The sequence below is a fragment of the Rana temporaria genome, chromosome 1 (genome assembly GCF_905171775.1).
Source record: "Rana temporaria chromosome 1, aRanTem1.1, whole genome shotgun sequence".
In the NCBI taxonomy this organism is placed as follows: domain Eukaryota; kingdom Metazoa; phylum Chordata; class Amphibia; order Anura; family Ranidae; genus Rana; species Rana temporaria.
In genome coordinates, this window is record NC_053489.1 from 531,215,324 (window position 1) to 531,232,134 (window position 16,811).

General features: G+C 44.2%; 1 protein-coding gene across 1 annotated transcript in view; it reads left to right on the forward strand.

Moving 5' to 3' along the window:
- The first annotated feature begins 7,999 nt into the window (after positions 1-7,999).
- The window catches only part of GUCY1B1 (guanylate cyclase 1 soluble subunit beta 1), a 97,231-nt gene continuing 88,419 nt past the window's right edge, over positions 8,000-16,811 (forward strand). Inside the window, exons 1-2 of the mRNA XM_040332162.1 lie at positions 8,000-8,109; positions 16,343-16,416. Of these exons, the coding sequence (XP_040188096.1) occupies positions 8,107-8,109; positions 16,343-16,416 (77 nt within the window). The 5' untranslated portion in view covers positions 8,000-8,106. The remainder of the gene's footprint in view (positions 8,110-16,342; positions 16,417-16,811) is intronic.

A 16,811-nucleotide genomic window follows, 5' to 3' on the forward strand; every position in this document is an offset into this window, starting at 1 on the left:
ATTACGACGCATGCGGGGGATCCCTTCGGACGGATGGATCCGGTGAGTCTATACAGACCAGCGGATCCATCCGTTGGGATGGATTCCAGCAGATAGATTTGTTGTGCATGTCAGCAAATATTCGATCTGCTGGAATCCATCCCAGGGGAGAAATATCCACGGAAACAGATCCGCTGGAGTGTACACACCATAGGATCTATCCGCTGAAACCCATTTGCTGGGATTTTTCAGCGGATGGATTCTATCGTGTGTATGGGGCCTTAGTGTCTCCTGCGGGGGTAGATGCCAAATATGGTTTGGGCATTCTCTTGTGTTTTATAAAGAGCACCTGAATGAATACACCTAAGCACAACACTATGCTTGCTTTACTGGAATCATATATGCGTACCTTGTTACAAATGATTTGCCATTACTGTGTTTTAATGCCATAATATGGGTTTCTTTGGAGCTAAACATAATGGCCTGGAGCATCAATAAATCTAGAATTGGCTTCCTCTGTATACAGGGAGGACATTGAAGGAGGAGTAGCAGAAGCATTGCCCTGGTATTTCAGAAAGTCATTTTGTTGTTCACTTGATAAAGCTCCTTGTCATGTTATAAATCCCAGCTGCCTGCTCAGCTGACAATTGGCTTGTGTTCAAAAGTAAAGATAGGAAAAAATGTTTCACACTTTGGCGGGCAAAAACCTTTTACTGGGACTATAAAACATTGAAGCAATTTGCCTTTAGATAGTAAATAGTATTAACCTTAGAACATCCCGAGAACAAAGAGAATTTTTCAGAACTGAATCTGCTACTGATTGTAGCATGGCCCAATGTAGAAGGCGCAACAACCTAGCAGCTCAAGCTTACTCTGTCTGAATGTTCCCAGTTTGGTCTTCATTATTAGAACACTTAAAGGGGTTGGAAAGGTTTGTTTTTTATTTTCTAAATAGGTTCCTTTAAGCTAGTGCATTGTTGGTTCACTTACCTTTTCCATCGATTTCCCTTCTAAATGTTTTTTTTTTCTTTGTCTGAATTTCTCACTTTCTGTTTCTCCTCAGTAAGCTTGCCCCCATCATCCAAGCCGTTCTGTTTGGGGGTTAGTCAGTCAGAACAGCTTACTGAACAGCTTACTGAGAAGGAACAGGAGGTGAGAAATTCAGACAAAGAAAACAAAGAAAAAATAATAATTTAGGCCCCTTTCACATTGGAGCGGGAGCCGCGGTGGCGGTATAGCGCCGCTAAAAACAGCAGCGCTATACCGCTGGGATTGCCGCGGGAATCGGCCGCAATCGGTGTGGTATTAACCCCCGCTAGCGACCGATTAAGGGTTAATACCGCCCGCAATGTGCCTCTGCAGAGGCGCATTGCGGGCGGTATTGCCGCGGTTTCCCATTGTTTTAAATGGGAAGGAGCGGTGAAGGAGCAGTATTAGGGTGACCACTTGTCCCGGATTGCCCGGGACAGTCCCGCATTTTGCAGGTCTGTCCCGGGCACATTCATTCCAGGACAATACAGTGTCCCGGAATGAAACTGACACAGCCAACCCCCCGAGCCAATCTGATGCCCCCAAAAAAGGCTGCCACATCACCGCTTTACTCACTGACAGTACTTGTCCTGGCCAGGAATGCCTGGAGGAGCACAGTCCCCGCCCCCTGCTTGTGATTGGAAAAATCATAAATCCCGCCTCATGTGTCCAATCACTGTGTTGTGATTCGTTACAGCACAAGCTGATTTTTGGGAAGGAAGGGTGTCCCTGAATGGTAGTTTGGAAATGTGGTCACCCTAAGCGGTATACATGCCGCTCCTCTCACCGCTCCAAAGATGCTGCTGACAGGAGATTTTTTTCTCTCCCGCCAGTGCATCGCCTCAGTGTGAAAGCCCTCGGGCTTTCACATTAGTAGGCAGTGAAAGAGTTTTTCAGGCGGTATAGCAGCGCTATTTTTAGCGCTGTACCGCCTGAAAAACTCCTCAGTGTGAAGGGAAATCAAAGGAAAAGGTAAGTGAACCAACAATGCACTAGCTTAAAGGAACCTATTTAGAAATTAAAAAAACAAACCTTTACAACCCCTTTAACCACTTAAGGACCGCCTCCTGCATATGTACGTCAGCAGAATGGCACGGCTGGGCAGATGTACGTACAGGTACGTCCTGTACATGTACCCAGCCGTGGGTCGTGGGTGCACGCCTGCGGCGCGCTCCCGCGACCCGGTCCGAAGCTCCATGACCGGGACCGCGGGACCCGCGGACCCGATCGCCGCGGGGGTCCCGCGATCGGTCCCCGGAGCTGAAGAACGGGGAGAGCCGTATGTAAACACGGCTTCCCCGTTCTTCACTGTGGCGGCTGCATCGATCGTGTCATCCCTTTTATAGGGAGACACAATCGATGATGTCAATCCTACAGCCACACCCCCCTACAGTTGTAAACACACTTCAGGGAACACATAACCCCTTCAGCGCCCCTAGTGGTTAACTCCCAAACTGCAACTGTCATTTTCACAATAAAGAATGCATTTTAAATGCATTTTTTGCTGTGAAAATGACAATGGTCCCAAAAATGTGTCAAAATTGTCCGAAGTGTCCGCCATAATGTCGCAGTGATGAAAAAAAACGCTGATCACCGCCATTAGTAGTAAAAAAAATAAAAATAATAATAAAAATGCAATAAAACTATCCCCTATTTTGTAAACGCTATAAATTTCGCGCAAACCAATCGATAAACGCTTATTGCGATTTTTTTTACCAAAAATAGGTAGAAGAATACGTATCGGCCTAAACTGAGAAAATTTTTTTTTTATATATATATGTTTTTGGGGGATATTTATTATAGCAAAAAGTAAAAAATATTGCATTTCTTTCAAAATTGTCGCTCTATTTTTGTTTATAGCGCAAAAAATAAAAATCGCAGAGGTGATCAAATACCACCAAAAAAAAGCTCTATTTGTGGGAAAAAAAGGACGCCAATTTTGTTTGGGAGCCATGTCGCACGACCACGCAATTGTCAGTTAAAGCGACGCAGTGCCGAATCGCAAAAAGGGGCCTGGTCTTTTACCTGCATTTTGGTCCGGGGGTTAAGTAATTTGAGCTCATCTGAAGTCAACTGAATGGCTCTAATGTCTATTGTGGCATTCATCTTGTGTAGCTAGCTGCTTTATCTGTTAAATCAATGCAATGCACAATAACTTACCATAATTGTATTAGTGCATGAAGGTGCAATTCATTTTCAAAAGCACCTTAATGCAATAGGGGAACTGTGGCAGTATTAAGGTCTGATGAACCCCAAATTGAGTAAAAATGGGGAGTCATACTAAATACAGTACCTTATTTTTCAAAATTCATTGGGCAGTGACAAAATCATTGGGCTGAACAGTTAGCAAACCCCCATGGCTCAATACACATCTATGTGACTGCTGGCACAGGGATGCAGGGGGCATGCAACTGATCACCCTGTGTGAACGGGGCCTTATATTTACTTTGCATAATTTTTTTTTTATTCTAATGCAGTAGGAGGAAGCATTAGACTATAGCCTCATACACACAATCAGATTTACTGCTGACAAAGCGCAGGACTTTTGTCCGAAAGGGCGTTGGCCAGGAACTTGCCTTGCATACAAACGGCAAAGAATTGCCGGCCAACAAACACGAAACGACATGTTTTTTCAGCTCTTTAGCGCCACACTTTGGGCAATTTCTGCAAATGTTGTGTTATGGTGAGCATTGACTATGAGCATGCGAGTATGTACTTTGGAGTTTTGTCCGACGTACTTGTGTACACACGATAGGAAAATCCGACAACACACAACAAACGGTCGGATTATCCGACAACATCCTGCCATCACACAATTCCCATCGGATAATCCGACCGTGTGTACCAGGCTTTACTGTTCTGTTAATACATCTAATATACATTACTGTATAAAATAAAATCCTGGGATTGCAGCACTCAAAGTGATACATTTTGCCAGCCCTGCACTTCCTCAATGTAATTATCAGAAATTAATAAAACCACTGGAAGTGGTGGTCATGATAATACATAAATAACAGTGCTACAAAATTATATAATATAGCATTAAACATGAAAGATGCAGAGATGTTTATCTGGGCAAATATGAAACATAAAAATGTGTATATCTATATCTATAGTAATTTATTATTCAGCTCCGGGGGTCTTCTTCCCACTTCGGGGGTCTTCTTCCCACTTCGGGGGTCTTCTTCCCACTTCTCCGCTCTCTGGTTCTTTCTGCTGGGCTCCTCCTCTATCTCCTTCCAGCTCTTTTACTCGCGGTGGCCCGGTCTTCTCCCTTCTTTCGACTTCGGGGGTCTTCTTCCAACTTCAGGGGTCTTCTTCTGACTTCTCCGCTCTCCGGTTCTTTCTGCCTTCTGCCGGGCACCGCTATCTTCTTCCAGCTCTTCTACTAGCGGCGGGCCAGTCTTCTGCATCTTCTTCTTCCCTCTTCTTCGATGTTGACTCGACGATCTCTCCCACTGTAATGCTGGGTGCGCGGTGCGCAAAGATTTATATAGGCCTCTTATGACGTCACAGTCCCATCATGCTCCGGGTGGTGACGACATAAGGGGCGGAGTCACTGGGTGATATCATCCGGTGACCACGCCCCATGCCTATATAAATCGTTGCGCACCGCGCACCCGGCATTAGAGCGGGAGGAAGCGTTGAGTCAACATTGAAGAAGAGAAGAGGGAAGAAGACGGGCAGAAGACCGGCCCACCGCTAGTAAAAGAGCTGGAAGAAGATAGTGGTGCACCCTTATTAAAGGGTTGTTTTGGGTGGCACATTTACCTCGTGGCTCTTCCTAGGGGTGAATAGTGCATATAGCAATAGTAAAGGAATGTCCTCAACAAGTGTCTTTTCTGTGCTCTTTATTACCCAGCCGGGTAAAAACAATGAACTGGTGATAAAAGGGATATAGTTTGCAAGAAGAAGGAGAACAGCAGATTCAGGCGTAGTATTTGGAACAGTCCTGCTCCCATGTATACATAGGTGTGCGCACAGGGTTATCACCCTGTGCAGCACAGATTCCCCCTGCTGCCTAGGTTCCCCCTCCTTCCCCTTGCAGCGCTGGCTGCTTCCTTCTCTCCTCTCCCTCTGGCTGTTGCTTCAGGGATGTTTTAGGATGAGTTGGGGAAGGGGCAGGTAATAATGTAACTTACCGGCCCCTTCCCTTTCATCGTGAGTGATCGATGGTATGTGTTTGAGCTTTGGGGTGCACACTCTAAGTCTGCGCACACCTATGCATGTATAACACTTTCTGCACCACTCCTGCCTGAGTGGGTCCAGTGTACCCGGACAGGCCACTCTCAATGACCTGGAAGCCGGAGTATCACTCGAACCTTTGTAGGATAAAGTCTCTGCCACAGACCCTCCTGAATGAACTTGGACTTGAGGAAAAATCTCTGCCACAGACTCTCCTTGAAATGAACGTCAGAGAGACACCTCTGCCACAGGGCCCTCTCTGATTGCAGTTATGGAGGCAATCCTCCTTAAGTAAATTACGCCTGGATCTCCTTCTTCACGTCGCCCATGTACCAACTGACAGGTGATCAATCCTTCAGTGTCGGGCTACCTTGATCCCTGGTGGTTTGTCGAAATCCTATTGGACCGCCAGCCTCTCATTGGTGCTCCTCAGACGGACTCCCCACCGTACAGCTATACCGCTTGGGATCCTCAAAGGTGGGAACCCAGTCGCTCACTGGGTCCCCGTCGCTGCTCAAATCTTCCGGATCAACATGGTCCCGGAACCAGGAACACCGTGTGGCACGCACGCCCCGGCCACGTAGGCCATAACGCCGGGGCGCCGTGATGCGGCCACCCTAAAGGTGGGTGCCACACTGGACGAAGAAGACGAACCCAGAACCAATGGCGCCTGTACCATAATACCCTCCCCCAGCATGCACAGCGAGGCTCAACCCTCCTGATTGGCTGCTGGGGAAGAGCACCCAAACCTTGACTCCACTGCTGCCATCTACTGCACCGGGGTGGGAAGAACACCCCAGCACAACAGAATGAGCCTACAGCACAGGCAAGCTGATACAGAGACCCTGTTTTGAACATAACAATTTGGATCAGAGTTTAACTACACTCTGATCTCCTTCTAAATTTAAATAGCACCGGTACTCTAAAGTGACCGGGCGCTACACATCTCTCACCAAAGTTTTACTAACACAAAATCAGCAAAAGCAGCCCAAAGGGTGGCGCCATTCGAATGGAACTTCCCCTGCGATCTCTGTGCAATGCAAGTTGAGTCATACAGTTGTATGGCAGAACTTGCATTGGATTCGCACAGAAAATAGTGCAGGGATGTATTTTTCCCCGCACTAGAATCGGATCGCATGGGTGTTCTCACCTATGCGAACCGATTCCTGTGCGAGTTCACAGTTTGCACTGCGATCTAAACTGGGGTGTGTCATTAACTTTGCTAACTTTAACTTTGTTTAACGTTGTTAACCACTTAACGCCCACCGCACCCCTATTTACGTCCACAGAATGGCACGTACAGGCAGATGGGCGTATATATATGTCCCTGCCTTCTAGCGGGTTGGGGGTCCGATCGGGACCCCCTCCGCTGCGTGCGGCTTACCTCGGGGAGCGATCCGGGACGACGGCGCGGCTATTCGTTTATAGCCACCCCGTCGCGATCGCTCCCCGGAGCTGAAGAACGGGGAGAGCCGTATGTAAACACGGCTTCCCCGTGCTTCACTGTGGCGGCTGCATCGATCGAGTGATCCCTTTTATAGGGAGACACGATTGATGACGTCAGTCCTACAGCCACACCCCCCTACAGTTCTAAACACACACTAGGTAAACCCTAACTCCTACAGCGCCCCCTGTGGTTAACTCCCAAACTGCAACTGTCATTTTCACAATAAAGAATGCATTTTAAATGCATTTTTTGCTGTGAAAATGACAATGGTCCCAAAAATGTGTCAAAATTGTCCGAAGTGTCCGCCATAATGTCGCAGTCACGAAAAAAAAATCGCTGATCGCCGCCATTAGTAGTAAAAAAAAATAAAAATAAAATAAAAATGCAATAAAACTATCCCCTATTTTGTAAACGCTATAAATTTTGCGCAAACCAATCGATAAACACTTATTGCTATTTTTTTTACCAAAAATAGGTAGAAGAATACGTATCGGCCTAAACTGAGGAAAAAAAAAATTATATATGTTTTTGGGGGATATTTATTATAGCAAAAAGTAAAAAATATTGAATTTTTTTCAAAATTGTCGCTCTATTTTTGTTTATAGCGCAAAAAATAAAAACCGCAGAGGTGATCAAATACCACCAAAAGAAAGCTCTATTTGTGGGGAAAAAAGGACGCCAATTTTGTTTGGGAGTCACGTCGCACGACCGCGCAATTGTCTGTTAAAGCGACGCAGTGCCGAATTGTAAAACCTGGCTTGGGCATTTAGCTGCCTAAAGGTCCGGGGCTTAACCGGTTAATGACACCCGCAGCAGCTGGAAACGCACTTGTTCCCGCATCGCACTAGTGTGAACCCAGGGTCAAGCAAGCCGCAATGAAGTCTTGCAGGATGACGGCTGTCAAAATCATGCGACTTTGAAGCCACATACATGTGGACCTTCACTGAGTGTATATATATATCTTCTATCTATATACATATACATTCCCCCCTTTTACAACAATTCCTGCATGTCCAATCACACCCCTTGTACAGTTGTACTCTGGAAGGAACACACATGTATATTTGTGTATATTATACAATCATCTCTTCCTGTGTGATCCAGGCTGAGATTAACCCCCTGCCTCCCACACTGCAGCACAGCAGGAAGATTTGCCAGCAACTTGAATGTGACTTTGCCGTTGCTGCAGCAACAAGAGAAGAGGATGATTCCCAGCTCTCTGCGCTCATTGTTATGTCAGGCATCCTCCGCTCTACACTAACCAACGTCTGCCCGGGGATTGGGCGAAATCCTGCACTGCACGCTCCGCCATTGGCTGTGGACCGCTGCCTATCAATAAAGGGCGGTGCTATGTGTGCGGGTCTGTTCTGCTGCTTCCCTAAGCTTCATTAGCGCTGCAGACACTGTCACCAAGTAACTCTTTCTGTTCCATTCCGTGGGCAGGGCAGAGCAGAGCAGCTGGCAGGATGGTAAGTGTATATGATGATTTCACTATTACATTGTTACACTGCACCCTGGGTATGTTAGAGATCACTATTAGATTGGTATTCTGCACCCTGGGTATGTTATATCTCATTATTGGATTGTTATTCTGCACCCTGGATCTAATATATATCATTAGATGGCTACAATGCCCATTGCATGTATTATATATTATTATTACACTGCACATATACTGTATATCATTATTACACTGCACCCTGCATATATTATATATCATTATCAGGCTGGGTTCACACTACGGTTTTCCCGTCCGTCAGCCGCATACGATTTCAGTATTGAAAACGTACGGGCCCGGACGGGAAAACGTATAGATAGAGAATGCATTGCAAATCGTATGCACTCGGATGCATCCGGGTGCGTACGATTTGCTGGCAAAACGTTTTTTAAACGTACCCAAAACCGTGTTCAACCACGGTTTTGCGGTCGTTTTTAAAACAGTATGGCAACCGCATACGTTTTCCTTTAACATTAATGTCAATGGAAAACGCACATATGTGCGGTGCCATACGTTCCCGTCCGTTTCAGCCGCATACGTTTTTTCATATAAATCGTATGCGGCTGACGGACGGGAAAACCGTAGTGTGAACCCAGCCTCACACTGCACCCTGCATATATTATATATCATTCTTACAATGAGAGGGCACACCTGGGCACTGCCCAGGGGCCCCAGCTCCATGGGGGGCCCCTGCACTTTCCCCAAAGCAGCTGGTCCTTGAGCCCACACTCCCCTGAAATTGGGGGCCCAATGATGGCACTTAGAGTGATATATGCAAAGGGGAGGCAGTCTGCCTCCTACCTACTTAATGTCTGTTTACCTGTACTGTCATCATTGTAGGGGCTCTAGGGCATTACTTTGCCCAGGGGCCCATGATGCTTTTAAGACGGCCCTGCCTGTATATATTATATATCATTCTTACACTGCACCCTGCATATATTATATATCATTCTTACACTGCACCCTGTATATATTATATATCATTCTTACACTGCACCCTGCATATATTATATATAATTCTTACACTGCACCCTGTATATATTATATATCATTCTTACACTGCACCCTGTATATATTATATATCATTATTACACTGCACCCTGCATATATTATATATCATTCTTACACTGCACCCTGTATATATTATATATCATCATTACACTGCACCCTGCATATATTATATATCATTCTTACACTGCACCCTGCATATATTATATATCATCATTACACTGCACCCTGCATATATTATATATCATTATTTCACTGCACCCTGCATATATTTTATATCATTCTTACACTGCACCCTGCATATATTATATATCATTCTTACACTGCACCCTGCATATATTGTATATCATTATTAGATTATTACATTGCACCCTGGTTATATTATATGCCAATATTATATGTTTATCCTGCACTCTGGGTATAATATATATCATTTCCAGGATGAAAAGGCTCCATATCCTTGAAATGGTGCCTTATGGATCAGCAGCTTCACATGTATGTATTCAGATGCTGTGATGACAGCTCATGAATATAGTGCACAGTACAACCGATGTGGGTGGGTGTTTCACATCATTCCTTAAAGGATTTTTTCTGTCTGCAGCCCTCTAGTTTTTTTTTTTTTTTGTATTTCATTTTCTTCCCCTCTCTTTAGCTCTTTCTGTAATTATTTCTTTGTCTCATAAGTATGCAACATTTCAGCCCTGACTCTCATAAACAATGACCCCCCCAGCTAGACAGATCTAGCATAACACAGAACACTACCAAGTGTACAATACTAATCCGATGAATCGCTTCTCCCATTTCCGGGCTCTTTCACCCCACATCAGGCAGGAATATGCTGGGAAGATGGCTTTGCCTCATCGTCAACGTAAATAATTGGGGACGCAGTCACAAGTGTATACATCAGTGCATGAGCTGAGATTGTCAGTATGAGGAAGGCCCTGGGCTCGACTCGAATGCGTCACTTTATTTTCTGCCTCCATAAAAGGAGACTGGCCCAGGACACATTTTATATATTTAAACATATGGAACAGTAACTAGAAGATATTGTTTTGAAAACATGAAAAAGGAGCTAAAAATTACAGGAAGGCTCTTATTATGGTGGGCATGCTTGCTTCAATTTTATTATTCGATCAAAGTGCGATCCAATCAAAAAAAACAAATCAACAAACAGTTAAAAAGGCAAAATATCAAACTGAGTGGATCACACAGGGCAGAAAAGTATTGATTACTTTGCACTGATGAGCAGCACTGAGGTGCTTTGCTTATGAATTTGGTTATATCTTGATCAATCATATTATGAGATTGCCTGGTAAAAACAGGGGGACAGATGCAGCCAATTGAGGTGGGTATGTAAGCAATTGAGGTGGGTATGTATGCAATTGAGGTGGGTATGTATGCAATTGAGGTGGGTATGTAAGCAATTGAGGTGGATATGTAAGCAATTGAGGTGGGTATGTATGCAATTGAGGTGGATATGTAAGCAATTGAGGTGGGTATGTATGCAATTGAGGTGGGTATGTATGCAATTGAGGTGGATATGTAAGCAATTGAAGTGGCTATGTAAGGAATTGAGGTGGGTATGTATGCAATTGAGGTGGGTATGTAAGCAATTGAGGTGGGTATGTAAGCAATTGAGGTGGGTATGTATGCAATTGAGGTGGGTATGTAAGCAATTGAGGTGGGTATGTAAGCAATTGAGGTGGGTATGTAAGCAATTGAGGTGGGTATGTAAGCAATTGAGGTGGGTATGTATGCAATTGAGGTGGGTATGTAAGCAATTGAGGTGGGTATGTATGCAATTGAGGTGGGTATGTAAGCAATTGAGGTGGGTATGTATGCAATTGAGGTGGGTATGTATGCAATTGAGGTGGGTATGTAAGAAATTGAGGTGGCTATGTAAGCAATTGAGGTGGGTATGTATGCAATTGAGGTGGGTATGTATGCAATTGAGGTGGGTATGTATGCAATTGAGGTGGGTATGTAAGCAATTGAGGTGGGTATGTAAGCAATTGAGGTGGGTATGTAAGCAATTGAGGTGGGTATGTATGCAATTGAGGTGGGTATGTATGCAATTGAGGTGGGTATGTAAGAAATTGAGGTGGCTATGTAAGCAATTGAGGTGGGTATGTATGCAATTGAGGTGGGTATGTATGCAATTGAGGTGGGTATGTATGCAATTGAGGTGGGTATGTAAGCAATTGAGGTGGGTATGTAAGCAATTGAGGTGGGTATGTATGCAATTGAGGTGGGTATGTAAGCAATTGAGGTGGGTATGTATGCAATTGAGGTGGGTTTTTATGCAATTGAGGTGGGTATGTAAGCAATTGAGGTGGGTATGTATGCAATTGAGGTGGGTATGTATGCAATTGAGGTGGGTATGTATGCAATTGAGGTGGGTATGTAAGCAATTGAGGTGGGTATGTATGCAATTGAGGTGGGTATGTAAGCAATTGAGGTGGGTATGTAAGCAATTGAGGTGGGTATGTATGCAATTGAGGTGGGTATGTATGCAATTGAGGTGGGTATGTATGCAATTGAGGTGGGTATGTATGCTTCTTTTATTTGCATTCCCACACTTCTCCTTTAATAACAGAAGAGATCGATGTGCAATGTCTCTGCAATAAAATCATTTTACATGCCTGCTTGCAGTCTTAATTAAAATGTACACTTAGCTGCGCATGTACAGTTTAGGGTACATTTTTAACACAGTGCCTGTGTACTGGGATGACTGACCTCCTGCACATGCGCAGAAGTTACTTTTTCTCACGCCAGCCAATTAAGGCTCCCGAAGACCAGCACCCAGAAGAAGTCGGGGAGATGGCGATGTCCCTAGCGGTGTGAACCTTGTGGGCATTGGACCATTGAAACACAAGTAAATATTGCTTAGTTCTGCTTCTGATGTTACTAAATTCATTGTTCTATGGAGAACCCCCCCCCCCCCAAAAAAAAAAACAGCGCTCAACACCAGTTTGATTCACCCTGCTCCCAATGCATTAAAAAGCTCATGACAATTGACCAAACTAAAAAACAAAAAATAGATAAAAAGAAAATACCTACTCCCACTTCAGTTTACCGCACCCTCCTCCCCCCCCCCCTGCAGACTTCTGAAACACATACTGTAACAGGTCCCAGAAGATGGGACCATTCACAAAGCGCAGCACAGCTTGTGCATGCACAGTAGAAAACGGGCTGTGCAGCTGGAAGGCTTCACTGACGGTTTTCCCTTACCTAAGATGCCGGCGCCTGGTTCTAAAGATAATTGAAGAATCGGCTCCGGTGAGGACATTGCTGGATCCCTGGACAGGTCAGTTTCCATATATTAAAAGTCAGCATATACAGTATTTGTAGCTGCTGACTTTTACGTTTTTGGGGGAAGACTGAAGCTCCTCTTTAAAAAAATTAAAAGCCAGCAGGTACACATAGTGCAGCTGCTGGCTATTAATAATTGGACATTTACCTGTCCTGGAGTCCAGCGATGTCGGCACCGCAGCTGATGTTTCCATCAGCTGTCGGGTGCTGCGGCCGCCATTGCAGGTAAGGGAATTCGGCAGTGTAGCCTTACTGCTTCATGACGGGAACCCTACTGCGCATGCGCTAAGGCCCCTCCCCTCTCTCCTACTGGCCCAGCGACAGGGAGAGGAGGAGGGAGCCCCGTGGTGATGTCATGGGCCGCGGCCAAGACTCCCCGAAGTGGAAACAGGGTACCTGTCAAAGACAGGTATCCTGTCCCCACGAAAGGTGCCAATTGTGTCACCGGAGGGGGAGAGGAGACAAATGGGCAGAGGTTCCACTTTTGGCTGGAACTCCGCTTTAATATAGTATGTGCAATGTGCTAAAATGCATGGAACGGTTCCGCTAATAAAAAAGATAGCTATGTCTGTTCCCACCTCAATGCTGCAGTGCGGTTCATTTTGAAACCATGTATTTTTCTTCTACGTTTTAATGTTTAGTTAGTTGGGAGGCCCACAGACGTCAGTGGCAGCGCATCAAACACATATGGCATGCTCTTCTATGCATTGGCAACAGGTATTATAAAGTCTTTGTCAATGGTTGTTAACTCTCAACTACTCCAAATTCGAAATAATAAAAAACTCATTGGAAATGTGCATCAAAATGCATGTCAATTCACAGAGGAAACAGAGGAAGCGCAAGCTGATGTATGACAATGCACTTGCCTAGGGCTCCAAAAAATTACTACGCTCAGACATACTGTAGATGTAAATGGGCCCTCAATGTATTTTTCCCATGCATGGATTCCTAGTGATAAGGTTTCTGGTAGTACCAGTTGCTATAAAAATTAGATTACCCCACAGATATTTGTTGATGTAGGCCAGATTTCAAACACTAGTTGACAAATTCACCTTTCATGTTGTGCGTTTTGTCTGCTGGCCATCATTTTCCACAACTTCCTGGATTCCCTGCATGCCTTGCAGCTTCTCCTCTGCTGCTTACTTTCAGTTTCTAAGGACTATATATCCCATGGTACCTTGCTGCCTGCAAGCCCTTATTCCTATACTGACTCCGCCTCCGGAAACGTTATCACTACATACACACTTTTTCAAGTGCCAGTGAACCTATGTACTTTTATTTATTTTTATTTATAAGCATAAGAAAATACTAGTGGCTACTTGAACTGGTGGTTAGGATTTTATCTATCTATCTATCTATCTATCTATCTATCTATCTATCTATCTATCTATCTATCTATCTATCTATCTATCTATCTATCTATCTATCTATATCTATCTATCTATCTATATATAGACCCTCCACAAAGAGGACCTGTCATCCTTATTTCTATTTCAAGGGATGTTTGCATTCCTTGTAATAGCAATAAATAGCAATAACAGTGTAAACAAATAAAATAAAAAGTTAAATAAAAAATAAAAAATATTTTAAAGCGCGCCTCATCTCTTCATGCTTGCGTAAAGAAGCGAACGCATTCGTAAGTCACGCACCCATATGTAAACGGTATTCGAACCACACATGTGAGGTATTGCCACGAACATTAGAGCGAGAGCAACAATTCTAGTGCCAGACCTCCTCTGTGACTCGGGTAAACTGTGTAGCATATAAAGCGTCACCTATGGAGATTTTTAAATACCGTAGTTTGTAGCCATTAAAGCATGACATGTATCTATTTACTCACCTTTCACATTATGCAAAAGAACTGGGGTAACAATTGCACATCATTTTTTTTCATTAAAGTGTATTTTTTCCAAAGAAATCGTTTGGAAAACTGTAATGCAAATAATGTGTGACATAAAAAATTGCACTGATCGACAATTTATTCCCTAAGGTCTCTACTAAAAAAATAATTATAATGTTTGGGGGTTATAAGTTATTTTCTAGGAAAAAATACTGATTTAAACTTGTAAACAACGGGCCAGATCCACATATAATTGGATAGGCACAGCGTATCAGAGATACGCTATGCCGCCGTATCTTACCTGGCTTTAAGTCAAATCCAGGAAGATTTTGCGCCGTAAGTTACGGCGGCGTAGTGTATTTCTGGCGGCGGAATTCAAATCGGCGGGGAGGGGGCGTGATTCATTTAAATGAAGCGCGCCCCCGCGCCGATTGAACTGCGCATGCTCCGTTTCGAAATTTCCCACCGTGCTTTGCGCGAAATGACGTCGCAACAACGTCATTTTTTGAACTTAGACGTGACTTACGTCCATCCCTATTCACGGACGACTTACGCAAAAAAAATAATAATTCAAATTTCGACGCGGGAACGACGGCCATACTTTAACATGGCAAGTCTATCTATACGCCGCAAAATAGCAGCTTTAACTATACCCTGGAAAAAGCCGGCTAGAGACGACATAAGAGAATGCGACGGCCGCGCGTACGTTCGTGGATCTTCGGAAAAAGCTAATTTGCATACCGACGCGGAAAACAATGCGAACTCCACCCAGCGGGCGCCGAAGTATTGCACCTACAATCTGAAGGCGTACGAAGCCATACGCCTGTCGGATCGAACCTAGAAGCCGTCGTATCTTGGTTTGAGGATTTAAACTAAAGATACGACGCGGGTAATTTGAAAGTAAGCTGGCGTATGAGTAGATACGCCGGCGTACTCGCTATGTGGATCTGGCCCAAAATGTGTCAGAAAAAGCTGGCCGGCAAGTGGTTAAAACAATACAGTGAGTACTTCGATTTATATGTTTATAACTCCAGCTTTAAAGACTTTAAGAAGGCTGTATAATGCTTTTTAAATGTAATATGTTTATAACTCCAGCTTTAAAGACTTTAAGAAGGCTGTATAATGTTTTTTAAATGTTTTGTAACTGCTAATCAATATATAAAGACTCACACAGCAATGGTAAGCCAATCACCTACTCCCTCCTCACAGGAAATCGGCTGACGGAAGCAGGAGCCTATGGCTCTGCTGCCCTCAGTTTCTCCTGAGAAAGCAGGAAGTAAAGGGAGTGGTGCTGGAGCCAGAGACAACACTGGAGCACTGTGGAGTACTTTACAGTAGAGTGGAGTACTTTAAAGTACCACTTTAAAGTGATAGTAAAACCATTTTTTTAAATTTTAGTTTAGGAAGTCCAGACTTATGCATATTGACTCCACCCGGGCCTCCAATAACTCACCCCATCTCCCTGTTTGTGGGTATCTCTGTTGCCTAGCCATTTGCAAAGGAGACACCTGTGCATGCCTACTCCCGACCAGGGAACCGCTGAGCCTTTAGTACTACTTTAAAAATGTCCATGTGTACGATACCTCAAAATTAGATGTTCTGAATCCTGAGGGAACCATTGCATGGGGCTGTCAGTCTAACATGTTTTTTGGGCAATAGATCCAAGGAATGCTGTTAAGGTAATTCATAAGAGAAGGAGAGCACAGGAAGGATCTCAGCAGCGTGGTTAAACTCACTCACTGTCAAAAGAATAGGTATGTGACAACAAAAAAATGCAACAGGAAATATGGGTTGTCAGCCTGCTGCCTTTGTAGTGAGAAAGGTGTGTGTGAATCACAAGGGTGGTACAAAGAACTACTGTAACATACTGTATTTTAGTGTCTTTAGTGGTAATCCTGAAGTTTCGTTTTAGAGGATTACTTTACATGAATTTGTAGGTGGAGTCACTTGCCAATTTATAATATCTTGTATTTGTGAGGTTCATTTGTTTATTCTGTATATAACATTTCTGTTTCATATAACATTTCTATTTCTTTGTTTCTAGTATGGGTTTGTCAACCATGCCTTAGAATTGTTGGTGATAAGAAACTATGGCGAAGAAGTGTGGGAAGACATCAAGTAAGTTAATGATGTACTCTTGTTCATATGGATGCAACTTTTTGATCAACGGTAATAACTAGGGATGGGCAAACGGTTCGCCCCGATGAACACCCTGCAATGCATAGTGCATTCTGTGCACTGTTTGGGCAAAAGCTTTGCCTAAGCAGGGCGCAGTGTAAGCTGGTTGTTAAGGAGCGGGGCTGGAAAGCCGGCCGCAGAGTCCTTAATAACCAATGAGTCATCAGCTGTCATTGGGTTTCCCAGATAACAGCTGAATGATAAAAAAAAAAGTGCCAGTTAAAAATGTAAAAATGAAACGGCGTGGGGTCCCCCCCAAGATCCATACCAAATCCCTATCTGGGAATGCAACCTGGCAGGTCAAGAAAGGGAGGGATGAGCGAGTGACCCACCCC